Raw genomic sequence first — 26,344 nt, forward strand, 5'->3', positions numbered from 1 at the left:
ATCTACTACATCTCTCGTCAAAAATCCTTTGAATTTTCTCAACTGGATTGTTCAACTGCTATCTGAAGCTCTCCTCAATCGTCGCAAAACCTTAACTTTCATCTTGTTTTTCGTCTGGTTTTGGCCTTCGAGGCCCTTCAGTCGGATCCTTTCTGAGTTGCTTTTATTTTTATGTGCGTGGGAGACGCATTCGGGCGCACCTCATTTTCTTTCATCAGTCCAAGCGGCGGCGCACATGGTATTTCGGCGGGGTCACCAGCATTCGGAAATTCGAGGCGTGGCGTCGGTGGATGGTCGTTTCTCATTACTACTTCATAGGCAACGGTTTCGAATGCCTTCGATCACGATGATATGACTTTACTCTCTCCTTTTTTCTTGGCAATATTGGTGTTCATTTTGTTGAATTTCCTAGGACAAGGATCCTCAATCACAAGTCCAGCACTACTTGGATAAGCTGGCATACGCATAGTGTTTGAATAGACCAGCTCTACCTTAGGGTAGTCATGACACTCAGTCACATGTAAATGTGCAGATGTAGTCTACAAGTGTACCATATACAACACTAGCGTACGTAATGGGTGACCGAAATTTTTATTTTTTATTTTTTTTGAGGAGAGGCATGCAGTATTCACGTGTACCTTAGGGTAGTGTCTTGAGCTCAGGCATAAGGATGAGATCTTGCATCTATGAATGAGTTCACCGCTAGTCCGCTGGAACATATTTCGCATCCAATAATGAATGTGATAGCATTTTTTTTTGAGAGCTGATCGGCAACAGCATCAGCCAACCAGTTGGCTGATTCACAGCCCGAGAACTCTTGTTGCCAGAAAACATCATCTCACCAGTAATAAATATTCAAAACCGTACCCTAGGAAATGAGCCGGGTCTTTCACGGTGTGAATTCAACGAAACACGATGTGCGATCTGTCTATCTTGATGGAACAGAGTGAACCAGTCAAGGTGATAATCGATTATCTATTCTACACTAAATACAAGCCTTGAAACCAACCCAGAGAAAGGGTTATCAAAGGAACAAAAGAAAATGTCGCAAAATTGGGGAGATTTGTGAAAATGACATGACAATTTTAAACCACCAACCTAGCAGGCTCGACCTGCAGGAGAGTCTGGATCCGCTCGAGGAATGCCTTGGCGCGCACCTCCTCACCAACGGGGACAGTCAGGCTAAAGACATTGGCCGCGCCAGACTCATCTTCGAATGCAGGAACAGGCGCAGGGGCAGACTTCTTGCCGGGCTTAGCACTCAGAATATCAATGATATCCTCAACAACGGGCTCAGGCTGACGAGCCTGGTGAGTCTCGAATGCATTCAGCTCAGGGATGTAGTCACCGCGTGATGAGAGAACAGGCTCACCACCGAGAATCTCATCGAAGAGCTCGTCGGCAGAGGGCTTAGCGTTCTTAGCACGGGGCAGGTCGTCGTTCGCCAGATCGGTGGCAATGGCCAGGAAGCGGGACAGCGGGACCGTCACGCCCAGGTTCTCTTGCAGCTTGCGCTGAGCGGACAGAACAGCGGCCAGGGAGATAGTGATCGCAACAGAGGTGACGGGCGGGGGTTTAGCGACGACTTCCTCCTCCTTGGTCTTTTCCGCGGCCGGCGCGGCGGGCTGGGGTGCCGGCGCAGCAATCTTGATGTTGCTCAGGTCGAGAACCTGCAACTTGGCCAGCGAGGCGGCTTGCGATGCGGGGTAGTCGTTGGCAATCTGGCCTAGGTAGGCGAGGACATCACCCTTCAACAGGCGGCCCTTGGGTCCGGAGGCAGGTATCTTGGATGCTTCCGAGAGAGGGATGTTCTTCTGGTGCAGGAGCTGTTGAACGGAGGGGTAGAGCGGGTAGGCGGGGTTCTGTGTTTGAGAAGCAGAGGTGGATTGGAGGCCTTGAAATATGTTATTATTGATGTTTGTGAGCTGAATTGACGAGCCATGGACTTGGAGGTGCGAGGTGTTGAGGTCTCATGTTTGTCCGGGCTCGCACGCTCCGCTCCAAGATCGGGTTGGACAGGCGGGAATACTCACGGCGCGAGGTTTGGAGCACTCGAGGCTGGCGGCGGGCGAACATCACCGGGACCTGACTGACGGGGATTCGGGCGGCCATTTTGTTTGAGCTATGTTGCTCCTTTGAGGAAGGCGGATATGGATAGGCTGGCGGAGGTGTGTAGATGAGTTGTCGCAATGCTCCGGGAGCTGAAATTGTCGGCAAAGACGGACACAATCGACCAAGAGCCCACCACCGCGTCGAGCCGCGCAAAATATCTTTTAAAGTCGTCCGAGTATCGTTTGAATTGGAGGATGGAGGTGATGGAGGCGGTCGTTGAGGGCGTTGGGAGCTTTCACCGGCGGCCGGGACGGGAACATTTTTCTGCCGCGGGCTGTTTTCGACCTGGCGGCGCTTTCCGAGGAGAACAACGGTCGATAGTTTGGCGTCTGGGGTAAGTCCTATCAGTTTTGTTTTTGAGCTGCTCGGGCCTGAGCTCTTTCTTCTCTGGTCGAGCCGGCCTTGTCCGATCCTGCTGTCGCAGGATGTCAGTGCTTGCCACGCTCGTGCTAACCTTGCGGACACAGATCGTGCGATAACCATGTCCGCCAGAACAGCTACCCTCCGTGTATTTTGGCACCGGTGTGCTGGGGCTCCCCTGCGACCCAACTTACAGACACAAATGGGCCTCTCATGGCGTTCTTTCGCATCCAAGGGTCCCCATGGCACGCCTACGCCCAACACTAAGAATCTGAAACCTGCTTCGCAAGCAGCCAGACAAGCGCAAAGGGTTCAGAATACCGTACGGACTACGCAGATGAAGGCGGGAAACATTGGGCAACTAGCACTGAAGGTGGCTAGACAGGGTGAGGTCGTCCTATTCAATGTCCGTTCTCAACGGTCGTACGTCCTGAGTGCCTATGGCCTGTCCGCGTTCTGCTTTGCGTATGCAGTCTACAACTCCAATGCCGTCTTCCGGGACCCTGTGACGGTCCTACCTGTGTGGCAGCAGGCTCTTTTTGGCGGTATTTGTGTGACGATGAGCGTTATGGGCACCATATTCTTCACCCGCACCAGCCATATGATTCGCAATATCACTGCGGTCAAGTCGCAGGGCCAGACATACATTCGATTCACCGTTCGGCGCCTGATGCCATTCACCAAACCATATCAGTTCGAGGTGCTGCCCTCCCAAGTAGCTATCTCTAAACGCCTGGTTGTGTCCGAGCAGACCGCGAAGCGTTTCGAGAACGAGAGTAGAAAGCTCGGTCCTGAGGAAGAGACTACACCAGGCTTCTTCAAAGCCCCAGTCGAGAAGCTGAGCCGCGGTCTCTGGAGATTGTTTCTTTCCGTCCGCCAGGTTTTTACGAGCGAGGACTTCATTTTGATGCGAGTTGAAGGCCGAAATGCCACCTTCCGGCTGGACTCCAATGGCTACGTCTCGAGCGACCTTTATGCTCTTGGGAACCCAGTGAAATTCACGGGCAAATAAGCAACTCGAGATGGACCAAGCCATAGTGTTAATCTCTCCAGCGTATCTTCATTGTTTCTGGCTTGTTTTTACAACTTGGCTGGCGTGTCAAAGTTCTCGGAGATTGGGAGGAATATCCCGATCTTTACTATAACATGTACATATAGAATCTGTAACACCATCTATTACATTTCCAACTTGAAGCTTCATTTAAGAGTAGTCTTGAGTTGCTCTGGTGTGCTTGGTGGTAATACATCGCTCCTGCACCGGGGGGATGCGCGGCCACGTGATTTGTCCCGGCGCGTGTCGACGCGGTTCCCCATATCGCGCCCCTCCCACGCTCTCCGACCAGCACAGTCTTGCGCCTTCAACACAACCCCACCGTTTGCCTGACCCTGACCGTCTTGCTTCCTCGGGAAGCAACCGCCGCGCAAAATGGGGAAACTCGTTCGGCTGGAGCTATTCAGTATGCACAGCCCCCTACAAAGCAGCTTGTCGAGTCGCTAACTTTTTGCGCGCAGACTTCAAGTCCTACAAAGGACATCATACCTTACTCTTCGGAGACGCCTACTTCACGTCGATCATCGGGCCCAACGGGTCTGGCAAATCCAACTCGTACGTGCTGACAGGTTTCCTTTCGCGAAGTGTCCATGCTAATAACACTAGGATGGATGCCATCTCATTTGTTCTAGGTATCAAGTCTTCCCATCTGCGATCAACCAACCTCAAGGACCTCGTGTACCGCGGTCGCGTCTTGCGCACTTCGAAGGTCGACGTCAATGGAGAGCCTATCATCAACGGCGATGAAGGCGAGCAAGAGGACGAGGATGAGGACGAGAATATGGATGAGTCGCAGGATGCGGGCGGCGTGAATGATCCTAAGACCGCTTGGGTCATGGCCGTCTACGAAGATGATGCGGGCGAGGAGCAGCAATGGCGCAGAACCATCACCAGCCAAGGTGCCAGCGAGTACCGTATCAACAACCGAATCGTCACTGCTCAGCAATACAACGAGGCTTTGGAGGAGGAAAACATCCTGATCCGCGCGCGCAACTTCTTGGTTTTCCAAGGTGATGTCGAGGCGATTGCTTCCCAATCCCCGAGGGACCTTACTCGGCTGATTGAGCAAATTTCCGGTTCCTTGGAATACAAGGGCGCTTACGAAAAGCTCAAGGCTGAAGCCGAGGAGGCCGCAGAGCAACAAACTGTCCAGCTCAACCGTCGCCGAGGAATCAATTCGGAGGTCAAGCAGTATCAAGAACAGAAGCGCGAAGCCGAAAACTACGCCAAGAAAGCAGAGGAACGCGACCAAGCGATCATCACCCACATTCTGTGGAAGCTCTTCCACTTCCAGCGTCTGATTGATGCCTCCAGCGCCGATATCCAGAAGTACCAGGATGAACTAAGGGAGTACCGCCGTGGGGTAGAGAAATACGAAACCAACGTGGAAGATGCCAAGAAGGAGCACGCCCGTGTTGGTCGGGACGTTGGAAAGGCCGAAAAGAACATCATCAAGAAAGAGAAGGAGATTGAAGAGCTCAACAACTCTCTCGTCCCCATCGATGAAAAGGTCGACATCACCCAGAGAAAGGTGGAGAGGTATTCCTCGAAGATCGACGAGATCGGCCAAGAGCGCTCGCGCCAAACGAACAACGCCAAGCAACTTGAGAAAGACCTCAAGCTTGTCGAGAAGGCCCAAGGTCAATGGGAAGTTGAGTGGAAAAAGGCGACGAGCAAGAGAGGCGGCCAGCTGAGTGAAAATGACCAGCAGGAATATCATAAGCTTCGAGAGGAGGTCAGCAAGCGCTCATCTGCGGATCAACTCAATTTGGACAACCTTCGACGACAGAGGAAGACTGAAGCTGAAGCCGTGAATAGCCTCAAGAGCAAGTTCGAGACTACCGAATGGCAGTTCAATACCTTGCAGTCCGACGCGAAGAACATGGGCGAACGCAAAACTGCGCTTAGTGAGACCATCAAGACCACGTCCAAGGACATTGATCAAAAGAAAAAGGACCTGAATGCCCTGACTTCGGAGCGCTTGAAGGTTTCGCAGATGCGAACCGAGCTCGAGGAGAAGCTGCAAGTCGTTCTGAAGAAACTGATGGAGGCCGACGATGGCAAGAAGCAGAACGAGCGAGAAATCCGGGCGAAGGAGCTGATCTCAACTTTGAAGCGTATTTTCCCCGGTGTCAAGGGCCGTGTCAGCGACCTTTGCCGCCCAAAGCAGCGCAAGTATGCTGAAGCAGTCAGCACTGTCCTGGGCCGCCACTTTGATGCAATTGTTGTAGACAACGAAAAGACCGCGAAGGAGTGTATTCAGCATCTTCGCGACCAGCGTGCTGGCCAAGCTACGTTCATTCCTCTCGAAACCATTCAGGTCAAGGCCTTCCCGTCTAGCCTGAAGGGCATGCACCGGGGAATGCGCCCTGCTATCGAGACTATCGACTATGATGATTCGGTTGCTCGGGCCATCACCTATGCTTGCGGAAACTCCATTGTCTGCGACGACCTGGCCACTGCCAAGTATCTGTGCTACGAGCGTAACGTCGATGCCAAGGCGGTTACTCTGGATGGCACTGTTATTCACAAGGGTGGTCTCATGACTGGTGGTCGTGGTCCCCAGCAGAATAACTCCAAGCGTTGGGAAGACTCCGAAGTGGAGAACCTCTACAAGTTGAAGGATAAGCTGATGGGCGATCTTACCAATCTGCCGAAGAGCCATCGTCGGGGCTCAGAGGAGGAGACTCTGCAGGGAGAACTTGTTGGCCTTGAACAACGTCTCAACTATGCCCATGATGAGCTGAAGGCTCTTGAACGTAACATTGCGAGCAAGCGCAGCGAGCTGGACTTCGTCAAAGGACAAATGGAGGACTTACGGCCCAAGTTTACTGAGCGCAAGGAGAACCTAGATGAGCTGGATGAGACTATTGAAAACTCGCAAGCCTCAGTCAGCACCGTGGAGGATGAGATCTACCGCGACTTCTGCAAACGCCTGGGATATGATAACATCCGCGAATACGAAGCCCAGCAGGGCTCACTGCAGGAAGAAGCTGCGCAAAAGAAACTCGAATTTACAACGCAAAAGAGTCGCATTGAGAACCAACTCAGCTTTGAGAAGCAGCGCATTCAGGCCACCGAAGACCGAATCAATGGTCTCAAGGCTCAGTATGAGCGTGACTTGAGCTTGATTGAGGAACTCAAGGAGCAACAAGAGGAGATCCGGAACAAGCTGGACGAGTACAGCGCTGAGCTGGATCTTCTGCGAGAGAACCTAGAAGAACAAAAAGCAATCTATGCGCAGTCGGCTGAGATCCTCGCTGAGCAGCGACGGGAGCTTCAGAAGCGCAGCAAGCACGTTGAAGGAGCACTCAAGAACATCAATGCACTGGAAGCTGAGGTCCAACGCAACTCCTCCAGCCGCTATGCCCTTCTGCGACGATGCAAGCTTGAGGATATCGACATCCCGCTGTCGGATTCTTCTAACGCGCTTGACAAGCTTCCCATCGATGATCTCGTGCAGGCCACGGATCCTGATGCCATGGACGTGGACGAGGCTGATGAGCTGGATGAAGGCCCCGTTGTTCAAGACTACGGCATTGAGGTTGATTTTGAATCCCTCGGAGAGTCTCTCAAGGAGGTAAGTTATCAGCAAAGATATGGTCGTGCACAGCCACTAACAGAATCTCGTAGGAGTCCGATGATAAGCTCGAGGATGAGCTGCTCGAAAAGATCCGTGCTCTCAACAGCGAGCTTGACAAGATGGCACCCAACACCCGTGCCATGGAACGTCTGGAGACAGTTGAGAATAAGCTCCGCAGCACGGAGAAAGATTTCGAGGATGCTCGAAAGCATGCTCGGAAGGCAAAGGAGGACTTTGAGGCGGTCATGAAGAAACGCTCCAATCTCTTCAACAAGGCTTTTACCCACATTTCCGAGCAGATTGGCCCCATCTATCGCGAGCTGACGCGAAGCGCTAACTACCCTTTGGGCGGACAAGCGTAAGTCAACCAGTCCCCCCTCCAAAAACGGCATTCTCGCTGACAACCCCGTACAGGTACCTCGATATCGAGGATTCGGATGAGCCATATCTCGACGGTATCAAGTATCACGCCATGCCCCCGTTGAAGCGTTTCCGTGACATGGAGCACTTGTCTGGTGGTGAGAAGACGATGGCCGCCCTGGCGCTGCTCTTCGCCATTCACTCGTACCAGCCTTCGCCCTTCTTTGTGCTGGACGAGGTCGATGCTGCTCTGGACAACACCAATGTCGCCCGCATTGCCAACTACATCCATGACCACGCCGCACCTGGCATGCAGTTTATCGTCATCAGTTTGAAGACTGGACTGTTCCAGAACAGTGAGGCGCTGGTTGGTATCTACCGGGACCAGGTGGAGAACAGCAGCAAGTCTTTGACTCTGGACGTGAGTGTTCCCTCTTCAAGATTTCCACTTGAATCACCATTGCTAACTTGTCGTAGCTCCGCAAATACACCTGATGCCGGCGCAAAATTGAGATGTATTTCACGATAGCCTTGTTTTTGTTTTTATTTTTTTTTCGCTTGTGTAGATTATTCAATCTGGCCGGATCGTTATTTCATTCTTCTCGCTGAATCGGTGCCGGGTACTGTGTCGAAGCATTCTTATATTTTCGCCTTGCTGTTGATTGATACCAACTCTTGCCCCGGAATTCAGTGTTTCCTATTAATTTGCTGTTTTCGCTACTCTGCATAATCGAGTCTGGACCTGTGTAGACCACCGCTAAACCGCATCCAGGATGGCTGTTTTTCTTCAATAGCCGACTGACGAAAACAATGCAACGATCGTCGCTCCACGTCCCCAGATGTAACCCCCGCATTGCCTTCCGAGGTGGACAAGCACCGAGTCGAATTTATCCGGGAAAACTTGCTCCAATTATCGTGGTCTTTTCCCGCACACTCCACTTCATACTCTGTTGTCGTTGCAGGCGGCTTTTGAAGAACTGCTCCTGTCAATGCTCGATACCCTACTGCCGGCGTGTCTTGTTGACCTATAAATGACGACCATCATGCCAACCCGGGAGTCAGTGACTTGCGACTTCTGGTCGGATTCAATCAACATAAGATGTTTATTCATTTACTAGCAGGAGCCGCAGCGGCGGCAGCCGTGCCAACAGCTGGCCGTGATAGCTCGCCTGTGGTCGACGTAGGCAAGGACGTGCCTGGAAGTGCCGGTGCTGCCGTCCTCCACCCATTTGTGTCCTTCTCCATCGAGTTCTCGTCTTTTCCAGACTTTGCCGGTATATATCTTCTCCTCGATGATTTTCATACCAATAAATAATTTTCGCCCTTAGGAAACCTGTCCCACCCGAATAAATTCTCGGACCAGCTGCTAGACAACCTTCGCGATCTCCAAGGCGTCAAGCCTCACATCCGCGTGGGCGGAAACACTCAGTAAGACATGGACAAGTTAAATCCCCACTACAAGTAGCTTTCGTCTCATGCATTGACAGGGACCTGGCCTTATATGACCCGGATCTGAAAATATCCATCAATGGCACATTTGTGCCCTCTGTTTCGACCGACTACCCGTCCATCATATATATCGGTGATTCTTACTTCGAGTCATATGCTACCTGGCCAGGAACCAAATTCAGCCATGGCTTCAACCTAGGCAAAAATGGTACGACCGGGATGAAGACGCTTGTGGGCACTGTTCCCCTCGCGTGCAAGGCTCTTCAAGATGGAAACCTTGCGTACTGGGAACTGGGAAATGAGCCCGATCTATTCCCCATGTACCCTGTGCGCCCGGCCGGTTGGGATGAACAGGCTTATGTGGATGAGTGGCTTGCCAAGACGAAGGTTATCGAGCGACAGCTCAAGAAGAGTTGTCCGGAGCTGGTTACGAAGGGAAAGTACAAGTATATTGCACCGTCGTTTGCAGGACTCACCAATAGCCTGGATCCCGTCAAGGCGTGGCAGGCTGGACTTGATGATGATCATGATATTGGAATGAACTCCATGCACAAGTGAGTACAGCTCTACAAAGGATGGTTGTCTTAACGACTTGCTAACGGACTCAACAGCTACATCGGCGGCGCAGATGAGCCAGGCGTGACACTGGCCAGGACCCTGATGAACCATACCTCGACCGTCCACAGTGTCAACCAGCACGTTTATCTCTCCGGCGTCCTCAACGAACAAGGCCTGACAAAGGACATCCCTTACATCCTCGGCGAAACCAACTCCCTCTACCACCAAGGAAAACCAGGCCTCTCCAACTCCTTTGGTGCCGCCCTCTGGGGCGTCGACTTCAACCTCTACTGCGCGTCCCAGAGCATCCGCCGAACACACATGCACCAAGGCACTGACTACCGCTACGACTCCTGGCAGCCCGTCCAAACCACCAAAACGACCATCGGCACCAAGGCCCCATACTATGGCAACATCATGGTAGCGGCAATGCTGCGTGGAGCAACCGGTGGAGACTCACAATCCGACGTCCAGGTGACCCATCTGTCGATGCCCCACGAAACCGAGTCCGCCTACGCGGCCTATGTAAATGGCAACCTGGCTCGCATCGCCGTGATTAATATGCAGGAGTTCAACTACACTACGGATGCGTCTCGCCCCGCCGCAAAGTACACCTTCCGTCTGCCCGATATCTTGGCCAAGTCCCTATCGGTGCAGCGGCTGTTGGCGAATGGGAGTGATGCTATTACCGGCATCTCGTGGGATGGGTGGTCGTACAACTACGAGTTGGAGATGGGGAAGCCGGTTAGATTGAGTAATGTGACGGTCGGGGAGATGGTGGCCGTTAGTGAGGGACAGGTGGAATTGAGTATTCCCTATTCGAGCGCTGCTATCTTGAATGTCGACGCCTAGATTGTGTTCTCGGGTTGCATTGCCCGAACCCGTTAGCAGGGTCCGCTGGCCGGCTTGCATCTGATACTAGGATCTAGAGTCGATGGAGAGTTCGCGCGGGTTTGTGGCGTTGATTTTTGATGCCAGGTCTACCGAGGGTAGTTCATTCGTTTGGAGAGTTAGGATTGCCGATCGCCTTTGATGGATTCGAGGTGGGAGGGCCCACTGCCAAGTGAGACAGTGGGCGTTTGGAGGTGCGCGAGTCATGTAGGCGAGTAGTGGCGGGGGGTGAATTATAGCGTTGTTGCGGAAGGATCCACCGTCGTTGCTGGTGCTCTCGACTCTATCTGCAATTATTCTAATGAACAAACTCAACTGTCCACACGGGCTTTGCAATGAAATAGACTGCACGGATCCGCGCTGGAGACAATCGAGTCGCCGGATGCCCGAACTGTAGGTACCATAGCCGAAACAAGTATGATCGACCTCCAGGCGATTTCGTCGCAGTCAAGTCCAAATCCCGCCGCCCCTCGCCGATGGAAGAGCCGCGAATGTCGTCATCGCTACCGGTTCAGCCTCACGGGGAGCAAGCCGTGTTGGGTAGAAAGGTGCCGGAGGGAATCCATTCCTGCATCTGCCTAAGAGTGGTGGGTGCCAGGGTCTAGGGGTGTCCGGGAAGCCCTGGTCTGGACCGTGGTCGAAACTGCCCTGTCAAAGATGATCGCGGCTTTATGCACGTCCGCTGGAATTTCCTGGTACCAGGCATACCAGGGATTCCCCAGCTGCAATAACCCTGCAGTGACACGACTTGGGGTTCAGCATACTTTTGGCTCGAGGAGAGTCCAGGCCGGTATCCGCGTGGCGCAGGCAGCACTTTCTGTATCCTCGCCAACTACCCAACAGTAATGTTCTCAACCGACTCCTGTCCATACCTGACGTCAGTGAGCAGACACCAGTCGGGGGCAGCGAGTGTTGTACAGGATGCGCAGGAGAGTATCAGTGCCCACCCTCCACGCAAGGGGCGCATCATGCTTCCACGCGAATGGCGGAGCGACTTTTTGGCAAAAGAGAAGGGCTCGCGGCATGACGTAAATACGGGGCCGATGGCCCGGGAGGAGCATGAACGAAGGTCGAGGCTTCGTGAAGCTGCAAAAACATCGAGGGGGTGAAAGTTTTGCCAAGGGCCTTGGATCGACTCTGCGAAGGACCGAGTTCTCGAACTCTCGAACCCGGGGAAATGCTCTTTCCCTCTGTCGAAACGCAGGGCAGCATATACCCGTCCACCGACTCTCTCCCACATACCACCTCGACGCCATCTCCTGCTCACTGCTGTCGTACACATCGAGATAAAGGGTGGCGCCAGCGTCATACGCGGCTCCTCGAATTACACACCCCAGATCTCTGGGTTTATATTTCCGGAGTGCGTGGCGCCAGTCCCGATGGCAATAGTATCGCAGGAGCAAAAGGAAAAACCGTTGATATGCCCTCAAAGTACCGATGATGGTAATGGCTTGTTGCGGCGGTGGAGGCCGCTGCTGTATCGCAGGGTTTCGGTGGCACCGCTTGCATTTTGACAAACGTACAGTGGACGAAGTACGCAATATGGAGACTCTAGACCATCGGTGACGACCTCGCTGTGCTGCTGAACCCCCTCATCGCCGATCTTCAGGGTCCCGCCGACCTGAATGTCGATCCGGTCCGAAGGAATTGATTCTAATGGCCAAGGACACCTATCTCCGTCGCCTGGTCGGCCGTGAAGGTCGATTCTTCTAGCTTCGATAGGGGTTCTGTCTGCGATTGCGTGTGGAATTTGCTCATTCGTGGGGAACATTCACCCTCCCGACGCAATCTGCCAGTGTGGCCCCTCCTCTCGGCATTTCAATAACAAAAAAATTATTTGTCACTCTATCCCCAAGCACCATGATTCGCCGTGCTTCCCGCCGTAGCTCCGTCGGGGTGCTTTTGGTGGCGGCGAAGGACTAGTAGATGTGGGCGACCCCGGGCATTAGCATTGCCAGAATCAAGGAAATGGTACATGGAATGGGGATGCACCGGCGATCTGCCTCGCGGGTAACAATGCCGCAGTTCCGCAGGCACCGAATAAGCTCAAGATTCGATGGTGGGTTTTGATGGCTTTATCTAGGCGGTTTGCTCTTGTCTCTCGGGCCGCATGTGGCTGGCCCTGTCAGGCTGGCGTACCACACCGGCGTGCTAGTGGGTGGACGGACCCTGGGGATCTTTCAGCAGCGGAGAAGCAGCGTTCGGTTGTCTGTTCGAGATTAGATCGGCGCACAGACAATCGTATCCGGTGGAGCTGTGGTGGGTAGTCGAGCAGGGTCCCGGGTCGTACCCTACTTTTACCGTAGAGTAGGGTGCAGAATTATTGTTCGGGGTTCCCTCTGTGCAGATGGTTGGAGCAGGGATTGCTCCGCGCGCCCCCACTGGCTCCTTCCCAATGCTTGGCCTCGACCTGTCGCGGCATCGGGCGTGCAGGCAATGATCTCAAAGGCGTTCTGGCGGGCTGCCCTGCCAGAAGCCCAGCAGGTGGGTGAGGCTAGGCTGAGATCGGCGATCGCGTGCGTCCATTGGTGCGGATGAGGCTTCCCTGTGTCGGGGATTGGTTAATCAGTCGATCTAGTACATCTCGCTGCATTTGTTAGGCTGGGGAACCCCTGGCGATGCAGCTGCTGCGAGAGTAGTGGTTGTGGTGGGTGCAGGCGTGTCGAACGGCGCGGATCTCCCCCAGAACCGAGTCGCTGTGATTAGAATCCGCGTCGATGGCTCCGTTCGATGCACCGATTGAGTCGTTAGCACTTTGTCAGCCCAGCGCAAGCACAATGCGTTCTGGGTCGTGGCTCAAGCGTCGAGATCGGCGAGGATGCTGAGACGAGACGATCTCTCGGATGCCCCGTGATGTGGAGCAGCGCTCCCGTGAGTTGACGGCATTTAGACACGACGAATGGGAAACACATGGATGGAACGGCTGTCTTTTACGCCACGTCCAAGCGGGCCTGAAGTGGACTCGTCGAGTGCTGCGAGAGGGAGATGGACCAAAGCACCGGCGATCCGATCGCAGCTGCAGCGAGATCGCGTTTTTGCCACCAGGCGAGAGCGGCAGATTCTCCTTTTGTCCTTGCATTAGCCCATCTGCCATGGAAGCACCCAACCCACATCCCTTCGATCCATGTATAATTGCTTGCACTCCCCGCCCCCCCCCGGCCTGGATGGTGCCGGAGACTATACCCAAAGGTAGCCAGCCGCGGAGCCAGCCGCGGAGCCAGCAGCAGCTCTGCCAGGGGGGAGGCCTAGTCCACTTGTCCATCGTTCTGATATACCACTGGTAGTCCCGCGCTCGCTGCATGTTTCCTGTTTCAACATATATTCCCACGATACTTGGCTTGCGAACACGAGGTCGAGGACCCACGTGCAATCGACAGTGATTATCTTCGCGATCAATTGAGATGAATCGTCCACGTTTGGTAGTTGGGGACTTGGAGCGGCGACATTCTGACACGTCTATACCCCGATCCGACAATGTGGTAAGTGGGAGTGCCGAGAAGAATGGGAAGGAAATTAGAAAACGAAGAAATCAATGAATTGACTTGCAATCAGTTGCAGAATATCGGTTTTCACCATGATCACTACGCCATGATCTATGTCGACGAACATGGACAAGTCAAGATCGCATCCTCCCAGTCAATTGCGAACTCGGGGAACCATATCTTCACCCCAGAGGTGACCGGCCATTTCATGGAGATGATCGGCTCGAACTCTCAATCGATGCAGTTAAACAATAGTATGTCCGCCCCTATCAGCCAAACCATTTGACATGACTCGTGACGGGCTAACCCATACTCCCACCAGACCCAGCCCAAGCCCCTCTACCATGGGGAGTTCAGCCCAGCCCAGAATGGATCCAGCCAGGTCAGGCCCGGCCCGCCGAAATGATCCCCTGCGAGTTCCAGTCTCAACAGTCGCGACGCAAACGCCACCGTCCTATGGCCAAGCCTCAACCGAAATCAAGCTCCCCACCCGCAACACCCACCCCAGGTCGGACGATCCTCCGTGTAGGAAACCGGAACCTGCTGCGGCAGTATTACGAGAAGGCGTTCGAGGAATTCCAGCAACTCAATTGCCGGGCTATCGCCAAGTCATACATCAAGCTTGTCGAGCCGAGGAAGCAAGTGCATTTCCCGTACAATGGGCGAAAAGTCATTTCAGGTGTCTCGCGTGATGTTGGTCCTGAACGGACGAAGCCAGCTTGGTGGCCGGAGGGAGTGTTGCACAAGGAGCCGGATCATCTTCTCAAGCCTGGTAAGGTACACTTCTCCTCAACTGATATACTAGACATTAATGAAGATACAGCTCGTCTTAAACTTCTTGTCCATATCCTTTGCGAGCTGAAAGATAGCCACGGCGTGACGGCGGACAAATTGCGCGAAGCAGGACAAGATGTCCGGCGTACGATTGACCCACCCAGTCGACTACAAGTCTTGGATGAGATTTATTTTGTGCGCCGCATGGAGGAACAGTACCTAGATGGGGAGATTGGTGAGTAAATTTGCGTTATATAGAACCCACAACCGGTATACTGATAATTCTATATAGATGGAAATACCTTGGTGGCAGTAACCTACACTCAACTCCCAGAGGCCCTCAGCCAAGAAGGAGAAGAGTTCTTCACACAGACTCATGTCACCCCCGTGTCAGTCCTGGACATCAAGCCAGAGCACGACCGCGATCACCACAGTCTGCCTCTGACAACAAATGACTCTGCGACAAATTCGCAAGGTCTGCCTCTCTCGCCCGCCACAAGCGACTCAAGCGGCCCGCACAGCCCCGGCACCACCGACTTCAACTCCTACACAGTCAACATGGGCCAAGCAGCCATGCCGCAAGGATCGCCGACTGCACATAAATCCATGCCCCCGCACCCACACCCCAGCTACATCCCTTCATACTACCCACAAGAATTTATCCCGGCCCAGAAACCTGCTGGCGAGTACTGGCCTGATGTTCCCGCCCTGCCGCCACCCTCGCAGTATGGCTACTGAGTGCATTCAGCGCTAAGGTGGGAGTTTGATTTTCTTTTGCCATATACAAGGTACATTTGAGTCGGCTATAATGATGATTTACGAATACGAGCCGTTATCCTTTTGGGATCGATGGCGTGGAATGGGTTACATGTTTGCTTCAAATTGTATTAATTGCAGGAAGAATTGGATGGTCGCACACGGGCACAATTCTTTTTAGGGGAAGGGACTCGGGATAGTTACAGGGAATAGTATTAGTAATATTCAAGAATACGAGAACATATTTGATGGCTTCACTCTTTTCTAGTAGGTAGCTCGAGGCCGAGCATCAAAATGATCGGCTTGTCATAGTCGCAATTAGGTGAAGTGCTTATAGCTTTGCGCCTGTCACTGAACTCTTGATAAGAGTGTCCAGAGACTTGTAAACAGCCTTTTCTAGATCAATTAGAAGAGATGTGACTGCCGCATCTCCCGGTGGCATGAGTTGTGTAAAGAGAGCTGCCGCAATCCCTGCTTTTCGATCAATCCACTGCACAAGAAAGGAGTAGTTAGCAAAGCGAATTACTACGCATTGACATGAATGAAAGAAAACTCTCTCACCCAGTGTAGATTTGGCAGTCCACTCCAATTAACGGTACCAGCCCGTCGACGACCAGGAATATCCCGGAGAGTAATGGTCCCACCAAGAGAATGATCCGCCTGCTTAATATCAGCAATGTCATTAATCCCCAAGACCTTCCTCATTTGCAACCCAAGAGGCCTGGGCATCGCAACACGAGACGCCTCGCTTAACTGAGGCCGAAAAAGCGTATCGACGCCTTTCTGACTTAATAATGGACCTCCACCTCGGAGAAGCGCAGTCAGGAGCTTGACGAAATCCGACGGCGTGCTGAAGAGACCGATACCCCCAAGTTCATCCTTCGCTGGCTGGTCGAGGATAATGCGGCCTGCTTTTACGGATTTCGATCCCTGGCCGACACCGACGCGATATCCCATTTCAAGTGGCATGGGGAGGGTGCCGCGATTTAGCTCTGGGTGGAAGGTTGTGGAGATTGCGCCTATTTTGGACCAGATATTGGTTTTCATGTAGTCTTCGAGAGAGGATTTGGACACGCATTCAACCTGTTACATGTCATTTTTGTATTCAGAGAATGGTGTCAAATTGAGTAGGGGTGGGATGCGCACCACTCGGCCGGCCCAGTCTAGACCTGCTCCATAGGCCCAGGAGGTACCGGGCTCGAATATGAGCGGGTGCGTATATCCCGCCTGTCAATACGTAAGCACAGTTGCTTTTGATAGTTCCCAAGAGACCAAGGAAATATAGTGGTGCTACTATGAGTGCTCAACCTACTATGCTTCCGCAAAAGGTATGCGCTGTGCGCCCGTGGAGTTTTGACCATTTTTGTAGTAAAGGAGAAGAGCTGTCGTACACGAAGCCAGCTGTGTGACATAAAAGGTCTCTGTAGGGATTTAGAAAACTGATTAATCTCTCCAATCTCTTTCCCGGGGGCTATGCATCGCTTTTTGTGCTAAGAGACGGCTTACCGGATGGTGATCTTTCCTCGAACCGGGACTAAATTTGGTGGGGATGTGCTTGATGGGGTATCTTTCTCTGGAGTTAGCAACATCAATATTCTATAATATACAGTTTTGATAGTGCGCAGTTTGAGATATCTTACCACTTCCAATATCTTGTAAAATTTGAATGTCTTTCAGCTCCGGAACGTAGTCTCTAGCGTCGTCGTCAAGTGATAGAGTTCCTCGCTCTACAAGTTGCATCAGGGCGACTGCAGTGACAAGCTTTGTCATTGATGCAACCCAGCAAAGAGAGTCCAATTGAGGGGCCCTAGGATTGGCTTCATCGAAAGATGCTTTTCCACTTGTTCGGTCGTAGATTACAGTTCCTGAGTAATTATTAGTGGTAGGCAGTGACAGGGACATAAGCCAATAAATTCAAAACGACAATATCATGCATTATCATACCAGAGCTGTCAACTACAACAAAAACTGCACCATGTAATGACCCCGTCGAAGAGTCCGTGAACTGGTCCAAGATGTGTCCGATTTCTTCCATTTTCCCTGCTTATGCTTTTGGTTGCTGATAAAACACTCGCTAGGGGATTGTGATAGATCGAAGATGTTTTTTTTTTTTTTTAGCTCAATTGAAAAGGATGAATGTATTGAATCGCGTCTGTGTTGCAGCGCAGGGGTTTGGCGCTTGGATAGCCGAGGTCGCCTCCACCGAGTTGAGTTCAAAGAGACGGGACCGAGGTTGTGGGGTTGCAAAGCGATCCAAGCTTCAACTCCGAGAATCACCGAGTTGAATGTCTTCGAGTCAGGAGAAGCTCAACTGAGAGCATACGGAACTTCAATCTGCTGATTGTTGCATGTAGCAACGAGTCTGACAGATTTGTGACTATGCCGACTTCAAAACTTTTCATTTTGAAATAGATAAATGTCTTCTAATTGTCGTAGCCTATCCTGAGATATAATGATTCAATCCATATGATTCGCTTTTCTGAGGCCTCCTGCCGAAGGACTCTCAAGATCCTTCCGTGTGGTAGATTGGTCCTGTCCATCTTTGGGACGGAAAGGATTGAATGGGGTCGCAAAAACAGCATCAAGCTCCTCGAGATCGCAACCCTTTGATATTTTAATCAGTATAATCCCTTAGTGGCAACTGAAATGAATAGTCTAATCTCACCTTCGTCTCTGGCAAAGTAAAGAAAGTGTATACCAAAGCGAGCAGTGAAATGCCGCCAAAGATCCAGCCCACTTGGAAGTGGATGGCATCGATCATATAAGGAATGATGAAATTCGTCACAAAGGCCCATATGACGTTCCACGAAGTACCGAGTGCTTGGGTCTTCTCGCGGACTGATGCGTTAGGAATCTCGGTCCCAAGAAGATATGGAATGGAAGCACCGCCCAGCTGCAAATTGAGAAGGTTAGCTAGATGATTGAGAGAAAATGCATTCAATAACGAAGTGGTACTGACACTGTAAGAGAATGCATAGAGCATGAATGAAGCTACGATGGCATTCTTTGCAGTAGACGTCTTGTGGTTTTCTCCTCCAAGCCCAGCCAGCAGGAACATCCAGAGGGCCTGGAAGAAGAAGGTGATGAATAAACTCTCGCGCCGGCTACATTCGAGGTTTTCATTAGTATGGCCGTGCTCCCAATCCGTTTTTGACTTACCCAAGCTTGTCAACCATATACATCGCCGGAATAACGGCTAGGACACCAAGACACGAACTGATGATCGGGTATGTAAATGCTTGCGATGCAAATCCATTCGATTTGTAAAATGTCGTTTGGTATGTAGAAAAGAATGCTTGACCCGTAGTCTAAAAGATCAGATCGTTAGCACAGTCGGAATTGTTCGGATCTTGATATCTCACCTGCTGAAAGAAATAATAGACGAGCACAATCATTGTTCGGCGGAAGTTGTCTCCCCGCAGGAGATCCACCCATGGCCCCTTGTGTATATGCTCTTGAAGAGCCTGCCTAATTGCCATAATCTCCCTTTCACAATTCCCATTTTCGGAATCCTCTTTTGGCCTGAGGCGTCGTAAAGCAAGGATGGCATCTTCGTTTCGGTCTTTGGATAGCAACCAACGTGGAGAGTCGGGTATTAAAATCGTGAAGCAGATGATCACTTTTTTCTCTGGTTAGCGATTGTCTGTCGGATCTTTGTTGGATGAATTTGCCTTACAAACGGGAAAAATGAACTGGATCCCTGTCACAGTTTTCCAGCCCACGCTGTCGCTGCTCGTGGAGAATCCCTTGTTCACTGCACTGGCAATGACTGCACCGGAGTTCAGGAAAAGCTGCAGCGACACAATTACGAGGCCTCTGAAATTGGCTGGGACGATCTCGCATTGGTATGTTCTGGTATTCACCAGTTAGATATTGCACTGATTGTTTTGTCTGCTATAACTCACGTCACATCGACCTCGACGAGGCCGATTGATATGTAGACGATGATTCTCCCGATGATGAACTGAACCAATCGGCCGCTGCCGGAAACGGTACCTGCCGCAGTAATTTCAACTAGATAAAACTGATTAGCAAGTTGATCGGGGATTTTTCCTCAGCTAAGGCTCCTCACTAATAACGCCAATGATGGATATTATCGAAAGAGCATAGAAAACAACACGATGTCCAAAACGCTCGATCACCGGGCCAGCGACCAAGCACCCAATGAACTTTCCGATGAACGCGAGAGAGCTCAGCAAAGAAGTATGGAGAGAGTCGATAGAGTACTCTTGGGTAATTGAGCTGTATTGACCAAATTGGTTAATAAATCCCTGGGAATTTAATCAGTCCTGAAAGGCAAAGGGAGAAGGGTCCTGGTGCGGATGGACCTTACCGGATTGGCAAGAATGCCACCAAAGCTGCCAGTATCATAACCAAAGAGGACGTCTCCCACCAACAGACAGAAGCAGGAAAACAGAAGCATTGGAGTGACCATATCCCAGGCTGAATTTGTCTCCGCCATGATTGCTCTGAGTGGATATGAAAGCTTGCCCACGCGCGCAAACGAGGATTCGGAAAAATTCAATGGTCAGGGTGGGAGTATCCGACGTTATATGTGGATGACAAGCTTTCTAATGGCGTGGCAGAGCAAGGGTAATTTGCGAGAGCTCATAGGATTCAATTAGGAGCCGACTTGTTCTTAGTCTCGATGGCTTATCATACCCCTCTTGTACCAAGACTGATCCTGCAGGGAAGCCTTCTGCCGCAGCGAATGCTCCGGAAAGCCTGTACAGATTTCTCCCTTCTAGGCATGAATGGCTGAATCTGTACAGCCCTCGGGAAATCAAAGTAGCGCCAATATTTTCGATCCTTTGCACACTTTTGTTGACACAAGCTGATAGATGGCAGCCGACTCGGAGCAGCGTGGGAGACCCAGATGCACCCACATGGCCCCACAATCTGGGGTACATCATTTAAGCACGAATGGCGAAAGCACGAAGCCAGTCAAGACAGACCAGGCTTGCGCCAAGAAGGCTCGTCTTACCTGCCGACAGTCGAATGTGGTGATACCGCGACATGTCCCACCTCATACTTAGCCGAAGTTCTCCCGGATCCACCTGCTCGGTTCTTCTGAATGCCTTCGCTACCGCATGTGGCTTGAAACGATGGGCTAATGAGTTGTTCTTATCCCATTGCATTCGCATAATCGACCTCTGTCTGTCTTTCTCTCTTTCTTATATCTTATTTCCGCTCCCTGTCACACTTTTTGGGTGTTGATCTTCCCTTTCTTGGTGTTGACACTGATCCCGTCTACAAGCCCTCCATTGGCAACGAGCTCGGTCCACATCCCGAACAATTCAAGATGGGCAGCGCAACAAAGGGCACGTCGAAGCGCCCCAACTTCCTCTTCATTCTTGCTGATGACCTGGTAAGCTTCTTGTCTTTCCGAAACGAAGACACGACTGAGCTAATCGAGCAACAGGGCTTCTCGGACATCGGGTGCTATGGCAGCGAGATCCAAACGCCCAACATCGACCGATTGGCATCTGAGGGCATCCGCATGCTCAATCATCATGCTGCTGCCGCTTGTTCCCCCACAAGAGCAATGCTGCTCAGCGGAACCGACGCTCATCTCGGCGGACTGGGCGTGCTGATCGAATACAAGCAAAACGCGATCGGGGCTAAAAGGTATTCCGGCAAAGCTGGCTACGAGGGGTTCCTCAACAATGACGTCGCGACGCTTCCTGAGATCCTGAGCGACAATGGATATTTCACGGCTCTTTCCGGCAAAGTGAGTTCTGTTCGCTGACTTTAGAGACAATGCTGACCTCGTGTGACTGTAGTGGCATCTTGGTCTACGCGCAAGTCACGGCCCGCGGGAGCGTGGCTTCCAGAAGGCGTTTGCGATGCTGCCGGGCTGTTGCAGTCACTACGCGTGGGAGCCAGTGCAGGAGCGATTTCCCTTGGGCGGGTCGCCCATTCACACTGAGAATGGCACCAAGGTTGACATGTAGGTTGCTCAGCTTGAAGTTTCGAGGTCGAGGCGGGATCGCTAAGCAATGACTGCATTGATGTATAGTCAGCCCAACAAGTCCGAAGACCCCAATGGCTTTTATTCGACCGACGAGTACACGAACCGTCTGATTCAATATCTCGAGGACCGGTCTCCAGAAGAAAAATCGAAGCCTTTCTTCGGGTTTCTCCCTTATACCGCTCCACACTGGCCGCTTCAATGCTCGAAATCACGGAGAGATAAGTGAGGAGTGACCCTGAGGGCATTGATCGATTTCGAAGACTCGGTCGAGCTAATAGAATGTGACAGGTACAAGGGAGTGTACGATGACGGCCCATATGCCCTCCGTGAGCGCCGACTCAACAGGCTCACCGAGATGGGTATCATTGAGGAATCGGTCGTCCCGCACGGGGTCGAGACAACGACGCAGAATGTCGGTGAGTGGGACGAGCTCACGGCCGAAGAGAAGAAGCTCTCTAGTCGTGCCATGGAAACATACGCTGGTATGGTCGACTCGATGGATGTCAACGTCGGTAAGGTGATCGAGTATTTGAAGAAAATCGGGGAATATGACGATACGTTCATTGTGTTTATGAGCGACAATGGAGCCGAGGGAGCAGCGTGAGTACCGTTTGCACACAGGATGCGCGTTTTCGAGCTAACACTGGTGCATAGAATGGAAGCCATTCGTAAGGACGCCGAATATTCGTAATAACAATGCCTTGTCATTAATCGCTTCGATATAGCTGTTATGGGCGAGAAGATAACGACTGCTATCCATCAGTATTATGATAACTCACTGGAGAACATTGGCAACTACAACTCCTTTACGTGGTATTTTATTCTCGTTTGAAGACTGTGAAGGAAGTAGCTGACTTTTCCAGGCTCGGTCCACTCTGGGCCCAGGCTTCGACGGCACCATCGAAGTTGTTCAAGGGGTTCCCTTCGCAAGGTGGTATCCTGGTCCCCTGTGTCGTCAAGCCGCCGACCAATACGTTTCTACCTTCCTTCTCACCCGGCTCATTCAATCGCTCCTTCACTACCGTCATGGATTATCTCCCGACATTCATGGAACTAGCAGGCCTTTCTCAGCCCGAATCAAAGAAGACGACTGTGCAGTTGACCACCGGCACCGTAACGCGCCAAATGAGCAGCTTCCGCGGGAAGGTAGTACATGCCATCCGAGGCAAATCATGGATCCCATTCTTCGCTCGAGGCACAAAAGAGGAAGAAGACGAAATGTGGTACATTCACCCCTCATCTGAGCCTATAGGGTGGGAACTGTTTGCCCGCGGTGCTCTACGCAAGGGAGATTGGAAGATCGTTCATATCTCGAAGGCAAATGGAGGGGTCGGCGTGGGGGATGATGGCTGGGAACTCTTTAACGTTGTTGAAGATCCGGGTGAGACGAAGGATCTAGCGGACGAGAATCCGGGGAAGTTAAAGGAGCTTCTGAATCATTGGGATGAGTATGTAGTTGAGTGTGGGATCGTGTGGGGGGAGACGGCGGTGACTCCGGGTATTGGAAAGGACGAGGCGCCCGAACTGTGGGAGGATGAGGTAGAGCTGCAGAAGTCGTGGATGGGAGCTCGGGTGGGCGAGGTTCCTGCAAGTTGTCAATGAGGACTTTTGCTGTTGCAGGCTCAGTGATAGACATGCACCTGTTAGCATTCAAATGTGATGGTACATGTCGTGGTTGGAAAGAGGCACCGAGAGCCTCTGGGAGGAAAGCTACTACCAGATACGGCCCGAGGCTGTCCACGAGTGAGATATCACGTGCTATTCGTCTGAAGTATTTCAGCGAATCGTTTTGGGCTTGGTAGCCTATGGGTTAATTAGTCGACCATTGCGAATTTTACGTTTTGAACAGTCCTCTCCGGATTGGTGACTCATCTGGACAAAACCAAACTACAACGGAGTGCATCCTCGGGATCGCCACTGGGTTTGATTAAAACAGGATGCTTGATCGGGGCATTCAATCCAATCTTGAAGATGCTGGGGTCAAACATTATTTACATTAAGCACTTCGCTTTGCGGCCGATAGCCTATCTCGGGGTGCTCAACTGCTGACTGTGATATTCGAAATTTTTCCTTTCTGCTCAAGACATAGGGTTTGTGCGATATGCAGTATAGTGGAAACGTGGAAACCACATTGCAACGGTGTAAGATGGAGGCAAAATGGAGTATGCTGGATATACACTATGAGCTTGAATGTACTTGTTGGGTGGCCGTAGCGGTTGGAGATTGTAATCGGGACCGGTGGAGGCGGCGAGTTTCCGATCACGTTTTGGGGTCAGCTGCAGGAAAAACGCGGTTATGAGATGGGCGTAATCTCCAGCTGTCTAGTGTAACGTACTAGCAAAGTATTGTATTTATTGGATGGTACATGTTATCGTGTAACACGCTCCTCCAGATATATATAGAGGATATCTCAGGCTGTCAACACAGTTCCCGAAATGGAAGTTACTTTATCCTTTCAACTAATACATACTCTAAGATACCAAATAGGGATATAAGAAGAAGATACTGCCTTACACTGTAAGCTACTCCTTCTTTGTTGACGGACTGTTTATACTGCTACACCGGGGTATACTTCAGCGATCCATGGTTCTGCATCACCTGCCCTCAGCCGGCGCTGTGATTGGGCGATCTCGACGTCCGCGCCCAAGCACGCCTCCACCAACCACCAGCTAGCTTGGAAGCACACCGCGACTCTGCATCTTCTCTTTTGTCCTCTGCTTTGCACACTTGGCATCGCGCCCTTCGACCAAGACCATCGCCTTCTGCTTTCGGGCTGCATGATCGCCAACGTCTTCCCCGCGTGAACCCTGGTAGTGTGATCTTTCAGCTCTAGCCCAAGCTTTTGGTGAGTCTTAAAGATCCCCGTCGGCCCAGCCAGCGGCTGGAGGTGGTCGACCACTGCGCGACTTCGTGATTCATTATGGGAATGCTAACATTCGGCCGTTTCCTTAGCCGGCCTTACCCTCATTACAGGGACGGCCCTACCCTCTTCTCCTTCCAACAACAGTTCCTCATGGAGGACACCGCGCGCGAACGCCGTCAGTCCGACGGCACTGCGGGTCCCGCATCCATCGCCTCCGCATCCCCCGTGCTGGAAGATATCGACAATCCATTCTTTGAGGACTTTGACAACGATGATTTCTACTCGCCCCCCGCCTCCCCCGGCAAGCTGTCGCGAACCAACAGCAGCTCGTACCAGGAGGACTGGGAGACCTTCCCTCCCCTCGACAAACTGACCATCTTCGACCTACTCGACAACATCCAGCTCACGCAGCGATTCGAGAAATGGCAACACGCGATCAACGTGCAGAAGGAGAAGGTACAGAAGCAACGCGAGAAGCTTCGATCCACCGGACAAACAGCTAGGAATCGTGTTGTGGGCGAGTTCAAGCGTCGCGTGCCGACGGCGGATGAGCAGCTCGAAAAGTATCGTCATCGCATGAAAATGGGCGTCGAGCGCCTGGGGAAACAATGGAACAAGACGGCCACCGTCACCCTACGCGAGAAGATCTCCTTTATCGCCGGAGTGCTCAACATATTCTTCAGCGGCTACTTGATCGGCGCCTGCCCAGAGTACTTCTACTACTGGTTCACTGTCCAGTTCGCCTATTTTATGCCTATTCGATACTTCACCTACCATGCCAAGGGCTATCACTACTTCCTCGCCGATCTCTGCTACTTCGTCAACGGGCTCTGTATACTTTGTATCTGGGCATTCCCGACCTCCAAGCGACTGTTCATCGGTACGTTTTGCTTGACTTTCGGAAATAACGCAGCCGCCGTGGCTATGTGGCGCAACTCCCTGGTCTTCCACAGCATGGATAAAGTAGTCAGGTATGGAACCTTCCCAAGATTCGGAAAGTGTATGAAACAAAGAACCAACTAACGCGTGTCTAGTACTTTCATCCACATCCTGCCTCCGGTCACATTACACTGCATCGTCCACTTGACACCCGTCGATATGCTCAAAGAGCGATTCCCGGCCGTCTACTCCATCAAGTTCAGCAAGCCTGGCGACCCAGAACATTATTCGCTCGGCGCGATGATCATTTGGGCAACGGTCCCGTATATCATCTGGCAGCTTGCCTTCTATTTCATGATTACCGTGCGCCGTGCCGAAAAGATCGCCGCCGGGCGCCCGACCAGCTTTACATGGCTCCGAAAGTCATATGCTAAGGCCTGGATCGGGAAGCTTGTCTTGAGCCTCCCCGAGACTCTGCAGGAGCCGGCCTTCATGTTCATTCAGTATGGATTTGCCCTATCTACCATGATCCCGTCTCCAATTTGGTTCTGGTACGGCTGGGCAAGCGGTTTGTACATGATAGCACTGTTCGCCTGGAGTGTTCACAATGGTGCAACCTATTATATTGATGTCTTCGGCAAGCGCTTCCAGAAGGAGCTGGAGCAGCTGAAGAAGGACGTGGCCCGATGGCAGAGCTCCCCAGAAGGCGGAGCGGTCAGCCCTCTCGTTCTTCCTGACAGCACTGCCGATGCTCTGAATGCACCTGTGCCGCTCGAGAAGCGCAACAGTGTCGACCGTATTCCTCTTCTGGATCCCAGCTTTGCGGCCACCACCTCTGCCGCGGATCTGCGCAAGGCCGCCTCCACTGATTCTACTGTCCGAGAGAGAAGTTAGTTATGGGGGCATCCCTTTTCATTCGTTTGTGATACCCCTCCCTGTGCACAATTGATTTAATCCCGCCCGAGATTTGTTTTCGGCTTATTTTTATTTATATTTTTTTCATTTCTTTTTTTTTTTCAGCGGTAATATGCGCTCTGTCTTTGTTTTTGGCTTGCATAGAGGCGATTTTTGATGAACCAAATTGCTATGATGCCATGATCTACATTTAATTCAGGAGGACGTTCATTCTCTTTAGTGTGTTGATCTTCTCAGGCGTAGTGGATGTAGCTCAGCCCCGAAATGTCTAGAATGCGCCACTTGGCACGGCCAATTAACTCCGGCGGCATCTCCGAGGCCGCATGCGGTCACGTGG

General features: G+C 51.9%; 9 protein-coding genes across 9 annotated transcripts; 6 read left to right on the forward strand and 3 right to left on the reverse strand.

Annotated features, from left to right (window-relative positions):
- Positions 1-1,085: 1,085 nt before the first annotated feature.
- pdx1 (uncharacterized protein) lies at positions 1,086-2,112 on the reverse strand (the record flags this gene model as incomplete). Its single annotated transcript, XM_056614401.1, has 2 exons — positions 1,086-1,894; positions 2,034-2,112. 2 exons carry the CDS (start codon positions 2,110-2,112, stop codon positions 1,086-1,088), a joined length of 888 nt encoding a protein of 295 aa, XP_056479442.1.
- Positions 2,113-2,593: 481 nt separating this feature from the next.
- On the forward strand, positions 2,594-3,484 carry N7532_001908 (uncharacterized protein; the record flags this gene model as incomplete). The annotated part of the gene is made up of 1 exon (XM_056614402.1): positions 2,594-3,484. One exon carries the CDS (start codon positions 2,594-2,596, stop codon positions 3,482-3,484), a length of 891 nt encoding a protein of 296 aa, XP_056479443.1.
- A 414-nt stretch (positions 3,485-3,898) lies between these two features.
- N7532_001909 (cohesin subunit SMC1) lies at positions 3,899-7,961 on the forward strand (the record flags this gene model as incomplete). The annotated part of the gene is made up of 6 exons (XM_056614403.1): positions 3,899-3,929; positions 3,985-4,078; positions 4,130-7,103; positions 7,157-7,464; positions 7,521-7,887; positions 7,944-7,961. 6 exons carry the CDS (start codon positions 3,899-3,901, stop codon positions 7,959-7,961), a joined length of 3,792 nt encoding a protein of 1,263 aa, XP_056479444.1.
- A 604-nt stretch (positions 7,962-8,565) lies between these two features.
- Positions 8,566-10,325, forward strand: N7532_001910 (glycosyl hydrolase family 79 C-terminal domain-containing protein; the record flags this gene model as incomplete). Its single annotated transcript, XM_056614404.1, has 4 exons — positions 8,566-8,740; positions 8,795-8,894; positions 8,954-9,469; positions 9,527-10,325. 4 exons carry the CDS (start codon positions 8,566-8,568, stop codon positions 10,323-10,325), a joined length of 1,590 nt encoding a protein of 529 aa, XP_056479445.1.
- Positions 10,326-13,952: 3,627 nt separating this feature from the next.
- On the forward strand, positions 13,953-15,358 carry N7532_001911 (DUF2841 domain-containing protein; the record flags this gene model as incomplete). Its single annotated transcript, XM_056614405.1, has 4 exons — positions 13,953-14,100; positions 14,169-14,618; positions 14,670-14,855; positions 14,913-15,358. The coding sequence occupies 4 exons, from the start codon at positions 13,953-13,955 to the stop codon at positions 15,356-15,358; spliced, it is 1,230 nt and encodes a 409-aa protein (XP_056479446.1).
- Positions 15,359-15,707: 349 nt separating this feature from the next.
- N7532_001912 (serine hydrolase domain-containing protein) lies at positions 15,708-17,411 on the reverse strand (the record flags this gene model as incomplete). The annotated part of the gene is made up of 7 exons (XM_056614406.1): positions 15,708-15,866; positions 15,938-16,459; positions 16,523-16,603; positions 16,689-16,797; positions 16,883-16,949; positions 17,017-17,241; positions 17,321-17,411. The coding sequence occupies 7 exons, from the start codon at positions 17,409-17,411 to the stop codon at positions 15,708-15,710; spliced, it is 1,254 nt and encodes a 417-aa protein (XP_056479447.1).
- Positions 17,412-17,833: 422 nt separating this feature from the next.
- On the reverse strand, positions 17,834-19,838 carry N7532_001913 (uncharacterized protein; the record flags this gene model as incomplete). Its single annotated transcript, XM_056614407.1, has 9 exons — positions 17,834-17,980; positions 18,042-18,269; positions 18,336-18,480; positions 18,536-18,684; positions 18,739-18,995; positions 19,053-19,228; positions 19,282-19,390; positions 19,449-19,647; positions 19,710-19,838. The coding sequence occupies 9 exons, from the start codon at positions 19,836-19,838 to the stop codon at positions 17,834-17,836; spliced, it is 1,539 nt and encodes a 512-aa protein (XP_056479448.1).
- Positions 19,839-20,678: 840 nt separating this feature from the next.
- N7532_001914 (arylsulfatase) lies at positions 20,679-22,952 on the forward strand (the record flags this gene model as incomplete). Its single annotated transcript, XM_056614408.1, has 8 exons — positions 20,679-20,744; positions 20,799-21,107; positions 21,160-21,326; positions 21,396-21,572; positions 21,639-21,950; positions 22,005-22,018; positions 22,076-22,163; positions 22,214-22,952. The coding sequence occupies 8 exons, from the start codon at positions 20,679-20,681 to the stop codon at positions 22,950-22,952; spliced, it is 1,872 nt and encodes a 623-aa protein (XP_056479449.1).
- A 1,318-nt stretch (positions 22,953-24,270) lies between these two features.
- On the forward strand, positions 24,271-25,986 carry N7532_001915 (glycerophosphocholine acyltransferase; the record flags this gene model as incomplete). Its single annotated transcript, XM_056614409.1, has 2 exons — positions 24,271-25,184; positions 25,248-25,986. 2 exons carry the CDS (start codon positions 24,271-24,273, stop codon positions 25,984-25,986), a joined length of 1,653 nt encoding a protein of 550 aa, XP_056479450.1.
- Positions 25,987-26,344: the final 358 nt, after the last annotated feature.

This window comes from Penicillium argentinense, assembly GCF_028826775.1.
Source record: "Penicillium argentinense strain IBT 30761 chromosome Unknown utg000002l_segment0_segment0, whole genome shotgun sequence".
In the NCBI taxonomy this organism is placed as follows: Eukaryota; Fungi; Ascomycota; class Eurotiomycetes; order Eurotiales; family Aspergillaceae; genus Penicillium; species Penicillium argentinense.